The sequence below is a fragment of the Haemorhous mexicanus genome, chromosome 3 (genome assembly GCF_027477595.1).
Source record: "Haemorhous mexicanus isolate bHaeMex1 chromosome 3, bHaeMex1.pri, whole genome shotgun sequence".
NCBI classification, from domain to species: Eukaryota; Metazoa; Chordata; class Aves; order Passeriformes; family Fringillidae; genus Haemorhous; species Haemorhous mexicanus.
Window position 1 is genome coordinate 117,792,676 of NC_082343.1, and position 21,908 is coordinate 117,814,583.

General features: G+C 50.6%; 1 protein-coding gene across 8 annotated transcripts in view; it reads left to right on the forward strand.

The window, feature by feature from the left end:
• The window catches only part of DTNB (dystrobrevin beta), a 237,789-nt gene that overhangs the window by 91,871 nt on the left and 124,010 nt on the right, over positions 1–21,908 (forward strand). For 6 of the 8 annotated variants that reach the window (XM_059843204.1, XM_059843205.1, XM_059843203.1 and 3 more), the window contains 4 exons: positions 2,417–2,503; positions 6,786–6,873; positions 14,313–14,398; positions 21,458–21,571. In XM_059843204.1, coding sequence (XP_059699187.1) covers positions 2,417–2,503; positions 6,786–6,873; positions 14,313–14,398; positions 21,458–21,571 — 375 coding nt within the window. The remainder of the gene's footprint in view (positions 1–2,416; positions 2,504–6,785; positions 6,874–14,312; positions 14,399–21,457; positions 21,572–21,908) is intronic. The other 2 variants (XM_059843207.1, XM_059843206.1) reach the window with 1 other exon arrangement.

A 21,908-nucleotide genomic window follows, 5' to 3' on the forward strand; every position in this document is an offset into this window, starting at 1 on the left:
TATCTATTATTATATTTATAAACAGCTTTATAACTTTATCTATTATTATATTAGATTCATAAACAGCTTTATAACTTTATCTATTATTATATTATATTTATAAATAAGTTTATAACTTTATCTATTATTATATTATATTTATAAACAGCTTTATAACTTTATCTATTATTATATTAGATTTATAAACAGCTTTATAACTTTATCTATTATTATATTAGATTTATAAACAGCTTTATAACTTTATCTATTATATTATATTTATAAATAAGTTTATAACTTTATCTATTATTATATTAGATTTATAAACAGCTTTATAACTTTATCTATTATTATATTAGATTTATAAACAGCTTTATAACTTTATCTATTATATTATATTTATAAATAAGTTTATAACTTTATCTATTATTATATTAGATTTATAAACAGCTTTATAACTGTGTCTATAAATAAGTTTGTATATGTAAGAAGTTATTGATCCCTAGTTCCCTGCTGGCCCTGCCAGCCCTGCCTGCAGCTCTCTCTGCCCAGAGGGCTCCCCCAGGTGCAGCAGGTTTGTGTCTGGGAGCCCCCACTGCAAAGAGATGCAGCCAGCACAGGCTGGGGGCTGGGGGCAGGGCTGGGGGCAGGGCTGGGGGCAGGGCTGGGGGCAGGGCTGGGGGCAGGGCTGGGGGCAGGGCTGGGGGCAGGGCTGGGGGCAGGGCTGGGGGCAGGGCTGGCCTGACAGGGGCACGGAGCCAGCCACAGCCAGAGAATCAGTCACAGCGTCAGAGAGTCAATCACAGAGTCAGAGAATCAGTCACAGAATCCAGCACAGTCAGAGAATCAGTGACAGAATCCAGCACAGTCACAGAATCAGTGACAGAGTCAGATAGTCAATCACAGAGTCACCTAATCAATCACAGAATCAGTGACAGAGTCAGACAGTCAATCACAGAGTCACCTAATCAATCACAGAATCCAGCACAGAGTCACAGAATCAATGACAAAATCACAGAATCTGTCACAGAGTCAGACAGTCAATCACAGAGTCAGGTAATCAATCACACAATCACTGAATCACAGAATCAATCACAGAGTCACAGAATCAATCACACAATCTCAGAATCAATCACACAATCAGTCACAGAATCACTGAATCAATCATAGAATCAGATAATCAATCAAAGGATCACAGAATCAATCACAAAATCACTGAATCAATCACACACAATCACACAATCAGAGTCACAGGATCAGGGAATCACAGAATCAATCACACAATCACAGAATCAATCACACAATCACAGAATCAATCACACAATCACAGAATCAATCACACACAATCACACAATCCCCAGGCTGGAAGAGACCTCCAAGACCATCCAGTCCAACCCAGCCCCAACACCTCAGCTGAACTCTGGCACCCAGTGCCACCCCCAGGCTTTGTTAAACACCCCCAGGGATGGGCACTTCACCATTTCCCTGGGCAGAACGTTCCAGAACTTTTCACCCTTTCTGTAAAGAACTTTTTCCTGATACCCAACCTAAGTTCCCCTTGGTGCAGCTCAAGGCTGTGTGCTCTGGTTCTGTCGGTTCCTGGAGACAGAGCCCAGCCCCAGCTGAGCACAGCCACCTTTCAGGGGGTGTAGGGGGTGACGAGGGCACCCCTGAGTCTCCTTTGCACTCCCCTCCTGCTTTGGCTGTGGTTTGGGGGTTTTGGGGCTGTTTGCCCACAAAAAGGGGTTGGGTTGTTCATAGGAGGATTTGTCAGGGCTTGGCAGGGGCTGCCCAGGGAGGTTTGGAGTGCCCATCCCTGCAGGTGTCACCTGGAGGTGGCACTGAGTGTCCTGGGCTGGGGACAAGGTGGGGATGGGGCACAGCCTGGATGGGCTGGGAGGGATTTCCAGCCCAAATGGTTCTGGATCCCGGGATTCTGGGAACAGGGAATGCTGCTGGGGCTGGATTCCCCAGTGCCCAGCCCTGCTCCTCCCTAAAGATCCCACTGGGGATTCCAGGGGGCTCCACAGCTGCCCTGGTGACATTTCTGTGGCCTTGCCCTACATCCTTCATCCAGCTGTTGCCTGACTGGAGATTTGCCCTGAGCCCTCTTTGTGTGGCCCAGAATGGTTTGTGCTACATCCCATGGTTTGTTCCCAGAGTCCCTGAGGCTGGAAAAGCCCCCCAGGGTCACCCCATGTGCCCCATCCCCGCCTTGTCCCCAGAGCGTCCTCCGAGTGCCACATCCAGGTGACACCTGCAGGGATGGGCACCCCCGCCCTCGCTGTGCAGCTGTGCCAGTGCCGGGCTGTCCCCAGTGTCCCCTCCCGCTGTCTGAGCAGCAGCAGCAGTGCCCTCACGGGGCCCATCCCCCCATTGCCCAAATTTGCCCAATTTACGGAGTTTTTGTTGTTTTCTGCTCTCCCCGCCCCGCCAGGTGCCACCAGAGCAGCAGCCCCGAGCCGTGCCGGGAGGAGCACGCCCTGATTGCCACCTTTGTGAGCCGCCTGCGGAGCGGGGCACGGTCAGTGCCAGCCCGGGGGACAGCGGGACACGCGGGGACACTGGGGGTGGCCCCGGGTCCCTCCCGGAGCGGGCACTGAGATCCCCTCTCACAAACCCCCTTTGATCCCAAACGGGGTCCTTCCTTCAGCCCTCGCCGTGACCCTGCTGGAATCTCACCCCACATTCCCCCTGCTGGAATCTCAGAATTCCCAAATTCCCCCTGCTGGAATCTCACCCCAAATTCCCCCTGTTGGAATCTCAGAATTCCCAAATTCCCCCTGCTGGAATCTCACCCCAAATTCCCCCTGCTGGAATCTCAGAATTCCCAAATTTCCCCTGCTGGAATCTCACCCCACATTCCCCCTGCTGGAATCTCAGAATTCCCAAATTCCCCCTGCTGGAATCTCACCCCAAATTCCCCCTGCTGGAATCTCACCCCAAATTCCCCCTGCTGGAATCTCAGAATTCCCAAATTTCCCTCTCCTGGAATCTCAGAATTCCCAAATTCCCCCTGCTGGAATCTCACCCCACATTCCCCCTGCTGGAATCTCAGAATTCCCAAATTCCCCCTGCTGGATTCTCACCCCAAATTCCCCCTGCTGGAATCTCAAAATTCCCAAATTTCCCTCTCCTGGAATCTCAGGATTCCCAAATTTCCCCCTCCTGGAATCTCAGAATTCCCAAATTTCCCTCTCCTGGAATCTCAGAATTCCCAAATTTCCCCTGCTGGAATCTCACCCCAAATTCCCCCTGCTGGAATCTCAGAATTCCCAAATTTCCCTCTCCTGGAATCTCAGAATTCCCAAATTCCCCCTGCTGGAATCTCACCCCAAATTCCCCCTGCTGGAATCTCACCCCAAATTCCCCCTGCTGGAATCTCAGAATTCCCAAATTTCCCTCTCCTGGAATCTCAGAATTCCCAAATTCCCCCTGCTGGAATCTCAGAATTCCCAAATTCCCCCTGCTGGAATCTCAGAATTCCCAAATTTCCCCTGCTGGAATCTCACCCCAAATTCCCCCTGCTGGAATCTCAGAATTCCCAAATTCCCCCTGCTGGAATCTCAGAATTCCCAAATTCCCCCTGCTGGAATCTCAGAATTCCCAAATTTCCCTCTCCTGGAATCTCAGAATTCCCAAATTTCCCCTGCTGAATTCTCACCCCAAATTCCCCCTGCTGGAATCTCAGAATTCCCCAAGGTGGATTCTCGTCTTTTTCCCCCAAAATCTCCCTGCTGGAATCTCTCGTTTTTTTCCCTCAGATTTCCCTCTGCTGCAATCTCATCTTTCTCCCTGTTGGAATCTCATCTTTTCCCCCAAATTTCCCCCTTGTGGAATATCATCTTTTTCCCCAAATTCTCCCTGTTGGAATCTCATCTTTTCTCCCAAATTTCCCCTGCTGGAATCTCAGAATTCTCCCTGATGGAATCTCTTTTTTTTCCCCCAAATTTCCCCCTGCTGGAATCTCATCTCACCCCAATTTCCCCCTGCTGGAATCTCATCTTTCCCCCTCTTGGAATCTCATCTTTGTCCCCAAATTCCTCCTGCTGGAATCTCATCTTTCCCCCTGCTGGAATCTCAGAATTCCCCCTGCTGGAATCTCAGAATTCCCCCTCTTGGAATCTCATCTTTTTCCCCAAATTCCTCCTACTGGAATCTCATCTTTCCCCCTTCTGGAATCTCAGAATTCCCAAATTTCCCCTGCTGGAATCCCAAAATTCCCTCCGCTGGCATCTCACCCCAATTTCCCCCTGCTGGACTCTCAGATTTCCTCCTACTGGAATCTCATCTTCCCCCAAATTTTCCCTGTGTGTCCCCTGAATGTCCCCTGCGTGTCCCCCCCTCCCCGAGTGTCCCCGAGTGTCCCCCTCCCTGGCTGTCCCCCAGCTGTCCCCTCTGGGTGGCACAGGACCTGTCCTGGCACACCTTTCCCCTCTTTCTGCTGTGCCAGTCCCACCCCAGCCCATTCCCTGCCCTGGCACCTCCTGCTGGCCTGGCACTGCTGCCAGGAGGGCACAGCCTGTCCCCGAGGTGCCCTGGGGCTCTTTGCTGTCCCCTCAGGTGTCCCCAGCCCAGGTCTGACCTGCCCTGGGCACACCTTTCCATCAGGGCTGAGCTGGAGCCCCCTGGCACAGGGCGAGGTGGCCTTGCCATGGCAGGGGTGGCACTGGCTGGGCTTTGGGGACCCTGCCCAGCCAGAGCAGGCTGGGTGCCCTGGTGCCAGCCCCGTGCCAGCCCCGTGCCAGCCCCGTGCCAGCCCCGTGCCAGCCCCGTGCCAGCCCCAGGGTGGCTGGGACAGCTCAGGGCCTGGCTGGGCGTGGGCACAGCACTGCCAGGAGGGGCCAGATCACCTGGGAAGGTGTTTGTAACTCAGGGGATTGGGTGTGAGCCTTCTCCACACCCCTGCAAGGAGCACAGATGTGGGACAGATCACCTGGGAAGGTGTTTGTAGCTCAGGGGATTGGGTGTGAGCCCTCTCCCTGCTCTGCAAGGAGCACAGATGTGGGACAGATCACCTGGGAAGGTGTGTGTAGCTCAGGGGATTGGGTGTGAGCCCTCTCCACACCTCTGCAAGGAGCACAGATTTGGGCCAGATCACCTGGGAAGGTGTTTGTAGCTCAGGGGATTGGGTGTGAGCCCTCTCCCTGCTCTCCCAGGAGCACAGATGTGGGGCAGATCACCCAAAAAGGTGTTTGTAGCTCAGGGAATTCTCTGTGAGCCCTCTCCACACCCCTGCAAGGAGCACAGATTTGGGGCAGATCACCCAAAAAGGTGTTTGTAGCTCAACAGGGGCCAGATCACCTGGGAAGGTGTTTTTAGCTCAGGGAATTGGGTGTGAGCCCTCTCCCTGCTCTGCAAGGAGCACAGATGTGGGGCTGATCACCTGGGAAGGTGTTTTTAGCCCAGGGGATTCTCTGTGAGCCCTCTCCCTGCTCTGCAAGGAGCACAGATGTGGGGCTGATCACCTGGGAAGGTGTTTGTAACTCAACAGGGGCCAGATCACCTGGGAAGGTGTTTGTAGCTCAGGGGATTCTCTGTGAGCCCTCTCCACACCTCTGCAAGGAGCACAGATTTGGGGCAGATCACCTGGGAAGGTGTTTGTAGCTCAGGGAGTTCTGTGTGAGCCCTCTCCCTGCTCTCCCAGGAGCACAGCACTGCCAGAACGGTGGTTTTAGCCCAGGAGATTGTGTGGGAGCCCTCTCCCTCCTCTGCTGCTGGGGAACCCTCTGGATTCTCTCCCTGCATCCTCCTCCCACCCAGCTCTGGTGCCCTGGGCTGGCTCTGGTCAGGTTTGGCAGTGCCCTGGGATCAGCCTGGGTTGGTTTTTGGGTTCCCTGGGCTGGTCTGGTCAGGTTGCACAGTACCCTGTCTCACCCTGTGCTGTTTTGCAGTGCCCTGGGCTCACCCTGTGCTGTTTTGCAGTGCCCTGGGCTCACCCTGTGCTGTTTTGCAGTGCCCTGGGCTCACTCTGGGTTGGTTTGCAGTGCCCTGGGATCACTGGGTTGGTTTGCAGTGCCCTGGGCTGGCTCTGGGTTGGTTTTGAGGTTCCCTGGGCTGGCTCTGGGTTGGTTTTGAGGTTCCCTGGGCTGGCTCTGGTCAGGTTTCACAGGTCCCTGTCTCACCCTGAGTTGTTTTGCAGTGCCCTGGACAGCCCTGGGCTCACTCTGGTCAGGTTTGGCAGTGCCCTGGGCTCACTCTGTTCAGGTTTGGCAGTGCCCTGGGCTGGCTGTGGTCAGGTTTCACAGGTCTCACAGTGCCCTGGGCTCACCCCGTGCTGTTTTGCAGTGCCCTGGACAGCCCTGGGCTCAGCCTGGGTTGGTTTGCAGTGCCCTGGGCTGGCTCTGGGTTGGTTTTGAGGTTCCCTGGGCTCACTCTGGTCAGGTTTGGCAGTGCCCTGGGCTCACCCCGTGCTGTTTTGCAGTGCCCTGGACAGCCCTGGGCTCACTCTGGTCAGGTTTGAGGTTCCCTGGGCTCACTCTGGTCAGGTTTGAGGTTCCCTGGGCTCACCCTGGTCAGGTTTGAGGTTCCCTGGGCTCACCCCGTGCTGTTTTGCAGTGCCCTGGACAGCCCTGGGCTGGCTCTGGTCAGGCTTGAGGTTCCCTGGGCTCACTCTGGTCAGGTTTGGCAGTGCCCTGGGCTCACCCCGTGCTGTTTTGCAGTGCCCTGGACAGCCCTGGGCTCACTCTGGTCAGGTTTGAGGTTCCCTGGGCTCACCCCGTGCTGTTTTGCAGTGCCCTGGACAGCCCTGGGCTCACTCTGGTCAGGTTTGAGGTTCCCTGGGCTCACCCCGTGCTGTTTTGCAGTGCCCTGGACAGCCCTGGCCGCCTGGACGAGGAGCACCGGCTCATCGCCCGCTACGCCGCGCGCTTGGCCGCCGAGGCCGGCAATGCTGTGAGTGACCTGTCCTGCCAGGGGGGCTGGGGGACACTGGGGGGACACTGGGGGGCTCCAGGGATGCCACGAGGGGCTGGGGGACCCCACGAGGGGCTGGGCTCCCCAGCCTGCCCAAAATCCCCAGTTTCTGTGTGCTCTGCTGGGATGGCAGCGGGCGGGGGGGGGGGGTTGGTGGGAGGATGTGGGGCTGCTGGGGGGTCCAGAGGAGCCCTGGAGCCAGGCTGGGAGAGCTGGGGGGGCTCACCTGGAGAGGAGAAGGATCCAGGGAGAGCTCAGAGCCCCTGGCAGGGCCCAAAGGGGCTCCAGGAGAGCTGAGAGGGACTGGGGACAAGGCAGGGAGGGACAGGAGCCAGGGAATGGCTCCCAGTGCCAGAGGGCAGGGCTGGGTGGGATCTTGGCAATGAGGAATTGTTCCCTGGCAGGGTGGGCAGGCCCTGGCACAGGGTGCCCAGAGCAGCTGGGGCTGCCCCTGGATGCCCAGGCCAGGCTGGAGCAGCCTGGGGCAGTGGCAGTGTCCCTGCACAGCAGGCTCAGCTGGGAATTCCATCATTCCAGGAGAACAGCTCTGCCTGGAGCAGCTTCCTGTCACCAGGACTGTCCCCTTTGGGTGACACTGCTCCATCTCCACCACTCCTTTCCCACCCCCACTGTTCCCTCATCCCACCCCAGCTGGCAGAACACGCTGGGAATCTGCCCCTGCCCCTAAAAGCCATGCAGATTTTAATTGCAGTAATTGCAGGAATGGCTCCCCGTGGAGTGCCACTGTCACTCTGGGATGGAGCACAGGGAATCTCTGCCCACTTCCTGCCCTGGGGGCACCACGAGGGGCTGGGGGGCACCACGAGGGGCTGGGGGACACCACGAGGGGCTGGGGGGCACCACGAGGTGTTGGGGGACACCACGAGGGGCTGGGAGGCACCACGAAGGGCTGGGGGGCACCACGAGGGGCTGGGGGGCACCACGAGGGGCTGGGGGGCACCACGAGGGGCTGGGAGGCACCACGAGGGGCTGGGGGGCACCACGAGGGGCTGGGGGGCACCACGAGGGGCTGGGGGGCACCAGGAGGGGCTGGGGGGCACCACGAGGGGCTGGGGGGCACCACGAGGGGCTGGGCTCCCCAGCCCTGCCCGAAATCCCCAATTTCTGTGTGGGAATGAGCTCAGGGCAGGGGGGATGAGGAGATCCGTGCTGCTCAGGCTGCAGAGGGAGAAAAGGAGGAAAACAAATCACGGCTGAGGGCTGGGGGTGGATTCATCCCAGAGGGAGAGGGAAAGGTGGGTTTGTGTTTGCAGCTGCTCGTGGGGGAGGATGAAGGAAACACAGCCACGTTTCCAGCTGGTCAAACACCAACGCTGCTCCAGGAGCACAGCCAGGGTTTGCTGACATTCCAGGGAATAGCTGCAGCCTGGCTGGAAGGTTTGGAGGGATCCCTGTCCTGGCTGGTTTGCAGAGAGAGCAGAGTGTGCAGGACCATCTGCAGCTCCTGAGCTTGCCTCAGGGCAGGACGTGGGCAGATCTCTGTGTGAAACCCTGCACCCAGCCAAATCCTGCTGCTGGGACACTTTAATCTGCCACTGCCCCCTCCCTCTGCCCAGGTGGCACCTCAGAGTGGCTCCTCTCACCAGGAATACTGGGGGAATATAAAGGACACAGTGCCAGCTCTCAGGTTTGGGTGGAAAAGGAGGAAATTTCCATCTGGTGCTGTAAAATCCCCAAGGTCTGAGACAGCCAGTGCTGAGTCACTGTCACGCTGGAAGGTGCTGGAAGAGCTCTGAGTCATGGCCTGGCTCCTTCTGTGCAGACCGAGGGTTCTGAAGGGGCTGCTTGTTAAAAACCCAGAAATCACCTCAGTTCTTGTGTGGCCACGGCAGTGTTGGGAGAATCAGTCCTCAAACCCCAGAGGTTCATGTCCCAAAAGGAGACAGAGCAGTCCCTTTTTGGCTTTATTCCAATCCAGGCAGAGGCCACGGGGCATCCCCTGGGGTCTCTCCAAGTTTGGGAGGATGCAGCCTCCTTCTTATCCCAATTTCCCAGCTGCATTTCCCTTCTCTCTTTCCCCATTTCCGAGGGACCTGAGAGGTTCAGACTTCCCAAAACGCCTGACACCTGTGCCACATCCCTGGGGACAGTGTGCCACATCCCTGGGGACAGTGTGCCATTACTTTGGGAGATGTTTTCTGTGCTCTCAGAGCTGGTGGCTGCAGTTTCCACTGGCACAGGGTGCCCACCCTGGATCCCTGGCAGTGCCCAGGGCCAGGCTGGACACTGGCACACCCTGGGACAGTGGCAGTGTCCCTGCCATGGCAGGGGTGGCACTGGGGGGGCTCTGAGCTCCCTCCCCAGCCAGCCCAGCTGGGATCCTGGGATCCCAAGGTGCTGCTGCCTGCCAGGGCTCCGGGCTGGGCTTCTGATTCTCAGCACACAAATCCTGTGGGCTGCAGATCTGGGGGGTGCAAGGGAAAAACTGAGCTCTGGGGAGATCCTGGAGCCCCTGGCAGGGCCTGAAGGGGCTCCAGGAGAGCTGAGAGGGACTGGGGACAAGGGACAGAGGGACAGAGCCAGGGAATGGCTCCCAGTGCCAGAGGGCAGGGCTGGATGGGATCTTGGGAGTGAGGAATTGTTCCCTGGCAGGGTGGGCAGGCCCTGGCACAGGGTGCCCACCCTGGATCCCTGGCAGTGCCCAGGGCCAGGCTGGACACTGGCACACCCTGGGACAGTGGCAGTGTCCCTGCTGTGGCAGGCTGGGATGAAGGCTGAGCTGTCCCCAGGGTCTGAGCAGGGATTTTGGGCAGAGCAGGGCTGGCTGTGTGCCCAGGAGGAGCCGTGGCTGCTGGGGGCTCTGGGCTGGGCTCTGTGTCCCAAAGGGCTCCAAAAACCCAGGGAGAATGGAATTGGTGCTGGGCAGGGCGGGCAGGGAGCTCAGCCCTGGGAGCCCAGGACACCAGAGCACCCTGGGGTGTCCCAGGGCTGTCACCCCGGGCTGGGAGCTGTGGGAGCTGGGGCTGCAAACCAGGGGGAGACTGGTGGGACTGGTGGGACTGGTGGGTCATTGTGTCATTGTGTGACTGAGTATTTGTGTGATTTCTGTGGTTTTTGTGTTTTCTATGATTTCTGTGATTGTGTGACTTCTGTGATTTGTATTTTCTGTGATTTGTGTGATTTCTGTATTTCTGTGTTCTCTGTGACTTCTGTGATTGTGTGATGCTGTATTTTCTGTGTTTTCTATGATTGGTGTGATTTCTGTGATCACATGATTTCTATGTTTTCTATGACTTCTGTGATTGTGTGATTTCTGTAATTTCTGTGTTTTCTGTGACTTCTGTGACTTGTGTGATGCTGTATTTTCTGTGTTTTCTGTGATTTCTGTGTTTTCTGTGATTTGTGTGATTGGTGTGATTGTGTATTTTCTGTGTTTTCTGTGATTCTGTGATTTCCATGTTTTCTATGATTTGTGTGATTGTGTCATTGGTGTGTTCTCTGTGATTTCTGTGATTTCTGTGATTGTGTGATTTCTGTAATTTCTGTGTTTTCTGTGACTTCTGTGACTTGTGTGATGCTGTATTTTCTGTGTTTTCTATGATTTCTGTGATTCTGTGACTTCTGTGATTCGTGTTTTCTATGATTGGTGTGATTGGTGTGATTGTGTCATTTGGTGTGATTTCTGTGTTTTCTGTGATTGTGTGATTGTGTGATTGTGTGATTTGTGTTTTCTGTGATTGATATGATTTCTGTGATTTGTGTGTTTCCTGTGATTTCTGTGATTTCTGTGATTGTGTGATTGTGTGATTTGTGTTTTCTGTGATTGATATGATTTCTGTGATTTGTGTGTTTCCTGTGATTTCTGTGATTGCTGTGATTGTGTGATTTGTGTTTTCTGTGATTTCTGTAATTTCTGTGTTTTCTGTGACTTTGTATTTTTTGTGTTTCCTGTGATGGATATGATTTCAGTGATTGTGTGATTTCTGTGTTTTCTATGATTTGTGTGATTGTGTCATTTGGTGTGATTTCTGTGATTGCTGTGATTGTGAGATTTGTGCTTTCTGTGATTTGTGTGATTTCTGTCATTTCTGTGTGTTCTGTGACTTGTGTGATTTCTGTGATTGGTGTGATTTGTGTGTTTTCTGTGATTTGTGTGTTTTCTGTGTTTTCTGTGATTTGTGTGATTTCTGTCATTTCTGTGTGTTCTGTGAATTGTGTGATTGTGTGATTGGTGTGATTTCTGTGATTGGTGTGATTTCTGTGATTGGTGTGATTTGTGTGTTTTCTGTGATTTCTGTGATTGGTGTGATTTCTGTGATTGGTGTGATTTGTGTGTTTTCTGTGATTGGTGTGATTTGTGTGTTTTCTGTGATTTCTGTGATTGGTGTGATTTCTGTGATTGGTGTGATTTGTGTGTTTTCTGTGATTGGTGTGATTTGTGTGTTTTCTGTGATTTCTGTGATGGTGTGATTTGTGTGATTTCTGTGATTGGTGTGATTTGTGTGTTTTCTGTGATTTCTGTGATGGTGTGATTCTGTGATTTTTATGATTGGTGAGATTGTGTGTTTTGTGCAATTTGTGTGATTTCTGGGATTGTGTGATTTGTGTATTTTCTCTGATTTCTGTGAGTTCTGTGTTCCATATGATTTCTGTGATTGTGTGGTTTTGGTGATTGGTGTGATTTCTCTGATTTCTCTGATTTCTGTGATTTCTTTGTGTTCTCTGTGATTTCTGTTTTCTGTGGTTTGTGTATTTTCTGTGGTTGTGTGATTTCTGTGACTGTATTCTCTGTGATTTCTGTGACTGTGATTTCTGTGACTGTACTCTCTGATTTCTGTGACTGATTTCTGTGAGTGAATTCTCTGTGATCTCTGTGATTTCTGTGACTGTGTGATTTCTGTGATTGTGTGATATGTGACTGTACTCTCTATGATTGTGTGATATGTGACTGTACTCTGTGATTTCTGTGACTGTGATTTCTGTGACTGTACGCTCTGTGATTCTGTGATTTCTGTGACTGTGTGATTTCTGTGACTGTACTCTGATTTCTGTGACTGTGATTTCTGTAACTGAATTCTCTGTGATCTCTCTGATTTCTGTGACTGAATTCTCTGTGATTTCTGTGATTTCTGTGACTGTGTGATTTCTGTGATTGTGTGATATGGGACTGTACTCTCTGTGATTTCTGTGACTGTGTGATTTTGGTGATTTCTGTGATTTCTGTGACTGAATTCTCTGTGATTTCTGTGATTTCTGTGACTGTGTGATTTCTATGACTGTGATTTCTGTGCCTGTACTCTCTGTGATTTCTGTGACTGTGATTTCTGTGACTGAATTCTCTTCGATTTCTGTGATTTCTGTGACTGTGTGATTTCTGTGCCTGTACTCTCTGATTTCTGTGACTGTGATTTCTGTGACTGAATTCTCTGTATTCTCTGTGATTTCTGTGACTGTGATTTCTGTGATTGTGTGATATGTGACTGTACTCTGTGATTTCTGTGACTATGATTTCTATGACTGTATGCTCTGTGACTGTGTGATTTCTGTGACTGTGTGATTTCTGTGACTGTACTCTGATTTCTGTGACTGTGATTTCTGTAACTGAATTCTCTGTGATCTCTCTGATTTCTGTGACTGAATTCTCTGTGATTTCTGTGACTGTGTGATTTCAGTGATTGTGTGATTTCTGTGACTGAATTGTCTGTGATTTCTGTGACTGTGTGATTTCTATTACTGTGATTTCTGTGCCTGTACTCTCTGTGATTTCTGTGACTGTGATTTCTGTGACTGAATTCTCTTCGATTTCTGTGATTTCTGTGACTGAATTCTCTGTGATCTCTGTGATTTCTGTGACTGTATGATTTCTGTGACTGTGTGATTTCTGTGCCTGTACTCTGTGATTTCTGTGACTGTGATTTCTGTGACTGAATTCTCTGTGATCTCTGTGATTTCTGTGACTGTGTGATTTCTGTGATTGTGTGATATGTGACTGTACTCTCTGTGATTGTGTGATATGTGACTGTACTCTGTGATTTCTGTGACTGTGATTTCTGTGACTGAATTCTCTGTGATTTCTGTGACTGTGATTTCTGTGACTGTACGCTCTGTGATTCTGTGATTTCTGTGACTGTGTGATTTCTGTGACTGTACTCTGATTTCTGTGACTGTGATTTCTGTAACTGAATTCTCTGTGATCTCTCTGATTTCTGTGACTGAATTCTCTGTGATTTCTGTGACTGTGTGATTTCTGTGATTGTGTGATATGGGACTGTACTCTCTGTGATTTCTGTGATTTCTGTGACTGTGTGATTTCGGTGATTGTGTGATTTTTGTGACTGAATTCTCTGTGATTTCTGTGATTTCTGTGACTGTGTGATTTCTATGACTGTGATTTCTGTGACTGTACACTCTGTGACTGTGATTTCTGTGACTGTGTGATTTCTGTGACTGAATTCTCTGTGATTTCTGTGATTTCTGTGACTGTGTGATTTCTGTGACTGTGATTTCTGTGACTGAATTCTCTGTGATTTCTGTGACTGTGTGATTTCTGTGATTGTGTGATATGTGACTGTACTCTGTGATTTCTGTGACTGTATGCTCTGTGATTCTGTGATTTCTGTGACTGTGTGATTTCTGTGACTGTACTCTGATTTCTGTGACTGTGATTTCTGTAACTGAATTCTCTGTGATCTCTCTGATTTCTGTGACTGAATTCTCTGTGATTTCTGTGATTTCTGTGACTGTGTGATTTCTGTGATTGTGTGATATGGGACTGTACTCTCTGTGATTTCTGTGACTGTGTGATTTTGGTGATTGTGTGATTTCTGTGACTGAATTCTCTGTGATTTCTGTGATTTCTGTGACTGTGTGATTTCTGTGACTGTGATTTCTGTGACTGAATTCTCTTCGATTTCTGTGATTTCTGTGAGTGAATTCTCTGTGATTTCTGTGATTTCTGTGACTGTACACTCTGTGACTGTGATTTCTGTGACTGTGTGATTTCTGTGACTGTGTGATTTCTGTGACTGAATTCTCTGTGATTTCTGTGATTTCTGTGACTGTATGATTTCTGTGACTGTACTCTGATTTCTGTGACTGTGATTTCTGTGACTGAATTCTCTGTGATCTCTGTGATTTCTGTGACTGTGTGATTTCTGTGATTGTGTGATATGTGACTGTACTCTCTGTGATTTCTGTGACTGTGTGATTTCTCTAATGGTGTGATTTCTGTGACTGTACACTCTGTGATTTCTGTGACTGTGCCCTCTGTGACTGTGATTTCTGTGACTGTGATTTCTGTGACTGAATTCTCTGTGATCTCTGTGATTTCTGTGACTTTGATTTCTGTGATTGTGTGATGTCTTCTCTGTGATTTCTGTGATTTCTGTGACCCTGTGCTTCCTGTGACTGCAATCCCGTGTTTCCTGCCCTCTCTGAGCCCCCTGCTCTCTCTGCAGCCCCGCCCTCCTGCCGACCTGCCCTTCACCTTCGATGCCAACAAGCAGCAGAGGCAGCTGATAGCAGAGCTGGAGAACAAGAACAGGTACAGCCCGTCCTGTGCCCACACTGCTTCCCCTCACCTGGAGCTGCCCCTTCACTCATTAGTCAGTCATTAACTGCAGTTAATTAGCCGTGGGGAGGGGCTGCCCTGCCCCTGTTCCCCGGGGGAGGGGGGTTGATTTTTTCTCATCTTCTCAAAATCATCTTCTCCAACACTGAGCACATCCAGCAAACCTCAGAGCTGGGATCTGATCCCAGAAATCCCCAAAATCCCCAAATCCCCAGTCCTGGGCTGCTCCCCAGCAGGAAAGGGGGGATCCTGCCCCTGTGCCCAGGTGAGAGCCCACCTGCCCTGGGAACTCCAACAGCACAAGGACCTGGAGCTGCTGGAGAGAGCCCAGAGGAGGCACCAGAGCTGCTCCAGGGCTGGAGCCAGGCTGGGAGACCTGGGGGTGCTCACCTGGAGAGGAGAAGGATCCAGGGAGAGCTCAGAGCCCCTTGCAGGGCCTGAAGGGGCTCCAGGAGAGCTGCAGAGGGACTGGGGACAAGGGACAGAGGGACAGGAGCCAGGGAATGGCTCCCAGTGCCAGAGGGCAGGGCTGGGTGGGATCTTGGGAATGAGGAATTGTTCCCTGGCAGGGGGGGCAGGCCCTGGCACAGGGTGCCCACCCTGGATCCCTGGCAGTGCCCAAGGCCAGGCTGGACACTGGGGCTGGCAGCACCTGGGACAGGGAAAGGTGCCAGGGGTCCCTGGATGGCTCTGAAGTCCCTTCCTAAGGCAGCCCGAGGATTTTTGTTCTCCAGAGGGTCACCTGTGGAGCCCCCAGGCTCTCCTGGGGTGTCCCTGTGCCCAGCCCTGTCCCCAGGCCCCCTCAGCAGAGGGAAAAGGCTGCTCCAGGGCCCTTTGGAGCAGGGGCAGCCCAGCCCTGGCACTGCTGGAGCCTCAGTGCCCTGGCAGGAGCCCTGGCAGGAGTTTGGAATGGCTCCTGGAGATGCTGGAGAAGGGAAATCTCCCCCCGTGCTGCTGGGAGGCCCTGCCAGCAGAGCAGCTCTGCAGTTTGGCAGCAAGGAGAGCTGGAGGTGCCTCAGTGCTCTTGGAAGGGCTCCATCCCTGCTGCAGGGAGCCCTGGGCCATCCTGTGCCTGCCAGGGCCCTGTCCCTGTCCCTGTCCCTCTGCAGGGAGGGGGCTGTCCCCAGGGGCTGCTCCTGGGGTGTGCCAGAGCTGCTCCAGAGCCCCCCTGCAGCCCCTGAGGGCTGGGCTGGAGCCTCTGTGCTCCTGGAGCCTCTCTGAGCCTCTTCTGTGCCAGGGGAGGGAGGGCATGGCAGGGAGGAGTTCCATCCTTGGGAAGTGGAGAATGTGCCAGGTCCACATCCCTGCCAGGCTGTGCCCACATCCCAGTCCTGGCTGTACTCACATCCTAGTCCTGGCTATGCCCACATCCCTGTTCTGGCTGTGCCCCCATCCCAGTCCTGGAGCTGTGCCCACATCCCTGTCCTGCCAGGCTGTGCCCACATTCCTGTCCTGGCTGTGCCCACATCCCTGTCCCTGACAGGCTGTGCCCACATCACAGTCCATGCCAGGCTGTGCCCACATCCCAGTCCTGGCTGTGCCAACATCCCAGTCCTGGCTGTACTCACAACCCTGTCCTGGCTGTGCCCACATCCCTGTCAGGCTATGCCCACATCCCTGTCCTGGCTGTGCCCACATCCCTGTCCATGCCAGGCTGTGCCCCCATCCCTGCCAGGCTGTGCCAACATCCCTGCCCAGAGGATCAGAGCCCCAGGACAGGGCTGGCACTGCCAGGAGCTGCTCCCAGGGCTGCAGGAGCGTTCAGGAGCAGGGCAGGCCCTGCTGTGACAAACTCCTGCACTGTCCTTGGGAATGTGACAGTTCAGTAAAGGACAGCGGGGACAGGGACCTCAGAGCAGAGGTTGGCAGTGCCAGCCAGGGGTCAAATCTCCCGGGGACAGGGCTGCTGGGGACACCTCTGGAGCTGTTCCTGTTCCAGCGTCAGCCTCATGACATGGCTGTGGGACGGTGCCCTTATGGCAGTGGGAAGGTGACAGTGGGAAGGTGACAATGGGAAGGTGTCCCTTATGACAATGGGAAGGTGTCCCTTATGGCAGTGGGAAGGTGTCCCTTATGGCAGTGGGAAGGTGACAATGGGAAGGTGTCCCTTGTGGCAATGGGAAGGTGACAATGGGAAAGTGTCCCTTGTGGCAGTGGGAAGGTGACAATGGGAAGGTGTCCCTTGTGACAGTGGGAAGGTGACAATGCGAAGGTGTCCCTTATGGCAATGGGAAGGTGTCCCTTATGGCAATGGGAAGGTGTCCCTTGTGGCAGTGGGAAGGTGACAATGGGAAGGTGTCCCTTATGGCAATGGGAAGGTGACAATGGGAAGATGTCCCTTATGGCAATGGGAAGGTGACAATGGGAAGATGTCCCTTATGGCAGTGGGAAGGTGTCCCTTGTGACAGTGGGAAGGTGTCCCTTTGTGACAATGGGAAGGTGTCCCTTATGGCAGTGGGAAGGTGTCCCTTTTGACAGTGGGAAGGTGTCCCTTTTGACAGTGGGAAGGTGTCCCTTATGGCAGTGGTAAGGTGTCCCTTGTGACAATGGGAAGGTGTCCCTTGTGACAATGGGAAGGTGACAATGGGAAGATGTCCCTTGTGACAATGGGAAGGTGCCACCAGCTCACAAGCCAGCAGCAGACACAGAACTCAGTGTTCCAGCTCACTTTCTGGGTGTTTTGCCCAGTGCCACCAAGGCCAAGCACGCTGACAGTGTTTCTATCTGCACACTCTGTGTTCTGTACTGGCAGTGCTTGCACCCACCACTGCCAGCACAGGTACCTGTGGTTACACAGTGCTGGCTCATTTCAGATCCAACACTGCTTGTGAGCCTCAAGCACAGAGCACAGAGCTCCTGCATCATGCTTAAAATCCCCTAAGTTCTAAGAACTTATAAGCCTTTAAGTTCTTAAAACTTCCTAAGCTTAGAATTTCCCAAGTTCCTAGAACTTCAGAGCTCCATCATTAAGCTTAGAACTTCCTAAGCTTAGAACTTCCTAAGTCCTTAGATCTTCTAAGCTCCATTATTAAGCATAGAACTTCCTATTGTTTTTAGAACTTCTAAGTTCCTTTATTGAGCTTAGAACTTCCTAAGTTCTTAGAACTTCCTAAGCTTAGAATTTCCTAAGTTCTTAGAACTTCTAAATTCCTTTTTTAAGCTTAGAGCTTCCTAAGTTCTTAGAACCTCTAAGTTCCTTTATTGAGCTTAGAACTTCCTAAGTTCTTAGAACTTCCTAAGTTTTTAGAACTTCCTAAGCTTAGAATTTCCCAAGTCCTTAGAACTTCTAAGCTCCATTATTAAGCTTAGAATTCCCTAAATTTTTAAAACTTCTAAGTTCCTTTTTTAAGCTTAGAAGTTCCTAAGTTCTTAGAACTTCCTAAGGTTAGAACTTCCTAACTTATCAGAACTTCTAAGCTCCATTTTTAAGCTGAGAACTTCCTAAGTTCTTAGAACTTCCAAGTTCCATCATTAAGCTTAGAACTTCCTAAATTTTTAGAACTTCTAAGCTCCTTTATTAACCTTAGAACTTCCCAGGTTCTTAGAATGTCTAAGTTCCTTTATTGAGCTTAGAACTTCCTAAGTTGTTAGAACTTCCTAAGCTTAGAATTTCCCAAGTCCTTAGAACTTCTAAGCTCCATTATTAAGCTTAGAATTTCCTAAATTTTTAATACTTCTAAGTTCCTTTTTAAAGCTTACAAGTTCCTAAGTTCTTAGAACTTCCTAAGGTTAGAACTTCCTAAGTTATTAGAACTTCTAAGCTCCGTTTTTAAGCTGAGAACTTCCTAAGTTCTTAGAACTTCCAAGTTCCATCATTAAGCTTAGAACTTCCTAAATTTTTAGAACTTCTAAGCTCCTTTATTAACCTTAGAACTTCCCAGGTTCTTAGAATGTCTAAGTTCCTTTATTAAGCTTAGAACTCCCTAAGTTCTTAGAACTTCCTAAGCTTAGAACTTCCTAAGTTCTAAGAACTTGTATGCTCCTAAGCTGTTAGAACTTTCTAAGTTTAGAATTTCCCAAGTCCTTAGAACTTCTAAGCTCCATTATTAAGCTTAGAATTCCCTAAATTTTTAAAATTTCTAAGTTCCTTTTTTAAGCTTAGAAGTTCCTAAGTTCTTAGAACTTCCTAAGGTTAGAACTTCCAAAGTTATTAGAACTTCTAAGCTCCATTTTTAAGCTGAGAACTTCCTAAGTTCTTAGAACTTCCAAGTTCCATCATTAAGCTTAGAACTTCCTAAGTTTTTAGAACTTCCTAAGCTTAGAATTTCCCAAGTCCTTAGAACTTCTAAGCTCCATTATTAAGCTTAGAATTTCCTAAATTTTTAAAACTTCTAAGTTCCTTTTTTAAGCTTAGAACTTCCTACGTTCTTAGAACTTCTAGGCTCCTTCATTAAGCTTAGAATTTCCCAAGTTCTTAGAACTTCTAAATTCCTTTTTTAAGCTTAGAGCTTCCTAAGTTCTTAGAACCTCTAAGTTCCTTTTTTAAGCTTAGAAGTTCCTAAGTTCTTAGAACTTCCTAAGGTTAGAACTTCCAAAGTTATCAGAACTTCTAAGCTCCATTTTTAAGCTGAGAACTTCCTAAGTTCTTAGAACTTCCAAGTTCCATCATTAAGCTTAGAACTCCCTAAGTTCTTAGAACTTTCTAAGTTTAGAATTTCCCAAGTCCTTTGAACTTCTAAGCTCCATTATTAAGCTTAGAATTTCCTAAATTTTTAGAATTTCTAAGTTCCTTTTTTAAGCTTAGAACTTCCTACGTTCTTAGAACTTCTAGGCTCCTTCATTAAGCTTGGAATTTCCCAAGTTTCTAGAACTTTTAAGTTCCATTACTAAGCTAAGAATTTCCTAAGTTCTAAGCTTAGAGCTTTCTGCACTTCCTAGGATATCAGCTGTACTGGATATTCTTTTCTGTAGTGAATCACCAGATGTTCTTTTCTGCAGCTGAGGGAGTTATTCAGACAAGCATTAATTGCTCTGTTTGTCCTTACTTTGTACTTTTACAACTTTTCTGACCACCCTCAGGGCTCCTGCTGGGCTCCAGTCTCAGTTCTGCTGTCTCTGAGGCTCTGCCTTCTGCAGCTTTCCCCAAACCCCCTGCTTTTGAGGATTCCCACAGTTACAGCTGGCTGCATCTTGGCATCCAGCCACCCTGATATCTTCAGGGGTTCCCCTTAAATACCTTTTAATCCCATCAGCCCTTTGCATACGGTGAAAAACGCCAGTCACTTGTTTTAAAATTTTAAAAGTTCCATCGTAATAAAATGAGTATAAAAATAGTAATGCAAATTGGAGTGATAACAATTTGGACAATTTGGAATAGGACAATGTGGGACAATAAAAACAAAGAGTTGCAGACAATCCAGGTACCTTTTCTGGGCAAAATAAGCCCGAAAAAGGCCCCACATTGACAGAGGATTAACCCTTAAAGCACCAGCCTGTTGCACATTCACACAGCTCATCCATGGTGCATCAATTCCATTCCCACACAGGATTCTGTCTGGGCAGGGTCAGCTCCTTCCTGAGGGATGTGTGCACGTTTGCTTCCCATGCACATTTGACACAATCACTTGACATCAGCTTATTGTTAAAGTGGAATTCTGACACACAACTGCCTATTCTAAAATTATTTTGCTGTTTCTTTCTCTTCATGAAATCAGTGGTTAAAATTAAAAATGGAAAAGCTCATCTCTCACAGCAGACACCGATTTAGAGCAAAAAAGATATTTTGTCCATTTTTAGGAATTTTAGCAGATGATGAAGACATTTTAACAAAAAAATCAGGTTTATATATATGTCTTCAGGGCTGAGCGAGGCAGGAAGAAGTTTTTTTCTTCTGACAAGGGAGCAATAAATTCTTTTTCTCTGAAAGATTTAGGAGTCCTGTAGCTGCTGTCTGGTGCGAGTCCTTTCTTTAAAAAAGTATCTGACATAGCAGAGTTTCTATTTTAACCTTATCCTAACCCAGAATCACAGAATGATGAGGTTGGAAGAGACCTCTAAGAGCATCAAGTCCAACCAGACTGCAGCACCAAGTGCCATGGCCAGTCTGTCTTTAAACACATCCAGAGATGGTGATTCCACCACCTCCCTGGGAAGAGCATTCCAGAACTTTATTATTCTTTGGGTGAAAAATTTATTCCTAATATCCAGCCTGTACCTTCCCTGACGTAGCTGGAGACTGTGCCCTCTATGTTGTAGCCTAAAGCTGTATTTAATTTTATTTAACTCTATTTCATTTTATTTAGCTATATTTAATTTTATTTAACTCTATTTCACTTTATTTAACTCTATTTCGTTTTATTTAACTCTATTTAATTTTATTTAACTATATTTAATTTATGTTTAATTTTCTACCTAAGAGAATTGGCACAGCATCACTTTCTGGCGCCCCACGTGTGCTATTCCTGTGGATTTTTGTGGAAAGCCAGGGACAGGCGGGCACTGTGCCCACCCTGAGGCTGTCCTTTCCCTGTGCCCACCCTGAGGCTGTCCTGTCCTGTCCCCGTGCCCTGTGCCCACCCTGAGGCTGTCCTGTCCTGTCCTGTCCCCGTGCCCTGTGCCCACCCTGAGGCTGTCCTGTCCTGTCCTGTCCCCGTGCCCACCCTGAGGCTGTCCTGTCCTGTCCTGTCCCCGTGCCCACCCTGAGGCTGTCCTGTCCTGTCCCCGTGCCCACCCTGAGGCTGTCCTGTCCTGTCCTGTCCCTGTGCCCACCCTGAGGCTGTCCTGTCCTGTCCTGTCCCCGTGCCCACCCTGAGGCTGTCCTGTCCCCGTGCCCACCCTGAGGCTGTCCTGTCCTGTCCCCGTGCCCTGTGCCCACCCTGAGGCTGTCCTGTCCTGTCCTGTCCCCGTGCCCTGTGCCCACCCTGAGGCTGTCCTGTCCCCATGCCCCATGCCCACCCTGAGACTGTCCTGTCCTGTCCCCATGCCCTGTGCCCACCCTGAGGCTGTCCTGTCCTGTCCCCGTGCCCACCCTGAGGCTGTCCTGTCCTGTCCCCATGCCCACCCTGAGGCTGTCCTGTCCTGTCCCCGTGCCAGGGAGATCCTGCAGGAGATCCAGCGGCTGCGGCTGGAGCACGAGCAGGCCTCGCAGCCCACGCCCGAGAAGGCGCAGCAGAACCCCACGCTGCTGGCGGAGCTGCGCCTGCTGCGGTAACGCCACCGGACGGCGGGATGGCGGGATAACGGGATAATGGGATAGCGGGATAACGGGGTACAGGGATAACGGGATAATGGGATAGCGGGATAACGGGGTACAGGGATAACGGGATAATGGGATAGCGGGATACAGGGATAATGGGATAGCGGGGTACCGGGATAATGGGATAGTGGGGTACAGGGATAACGGGATAGCGGGATACAGGGATAATGGGATAGCGGGGTACCGGGATAATGGGATAGTGGGATAACGGGATACAGGGATAATGGGATAGTGGGGTACAGGGATAACGGGATAATGGGATAGTGGGGTACAGGGATAACGGGATAA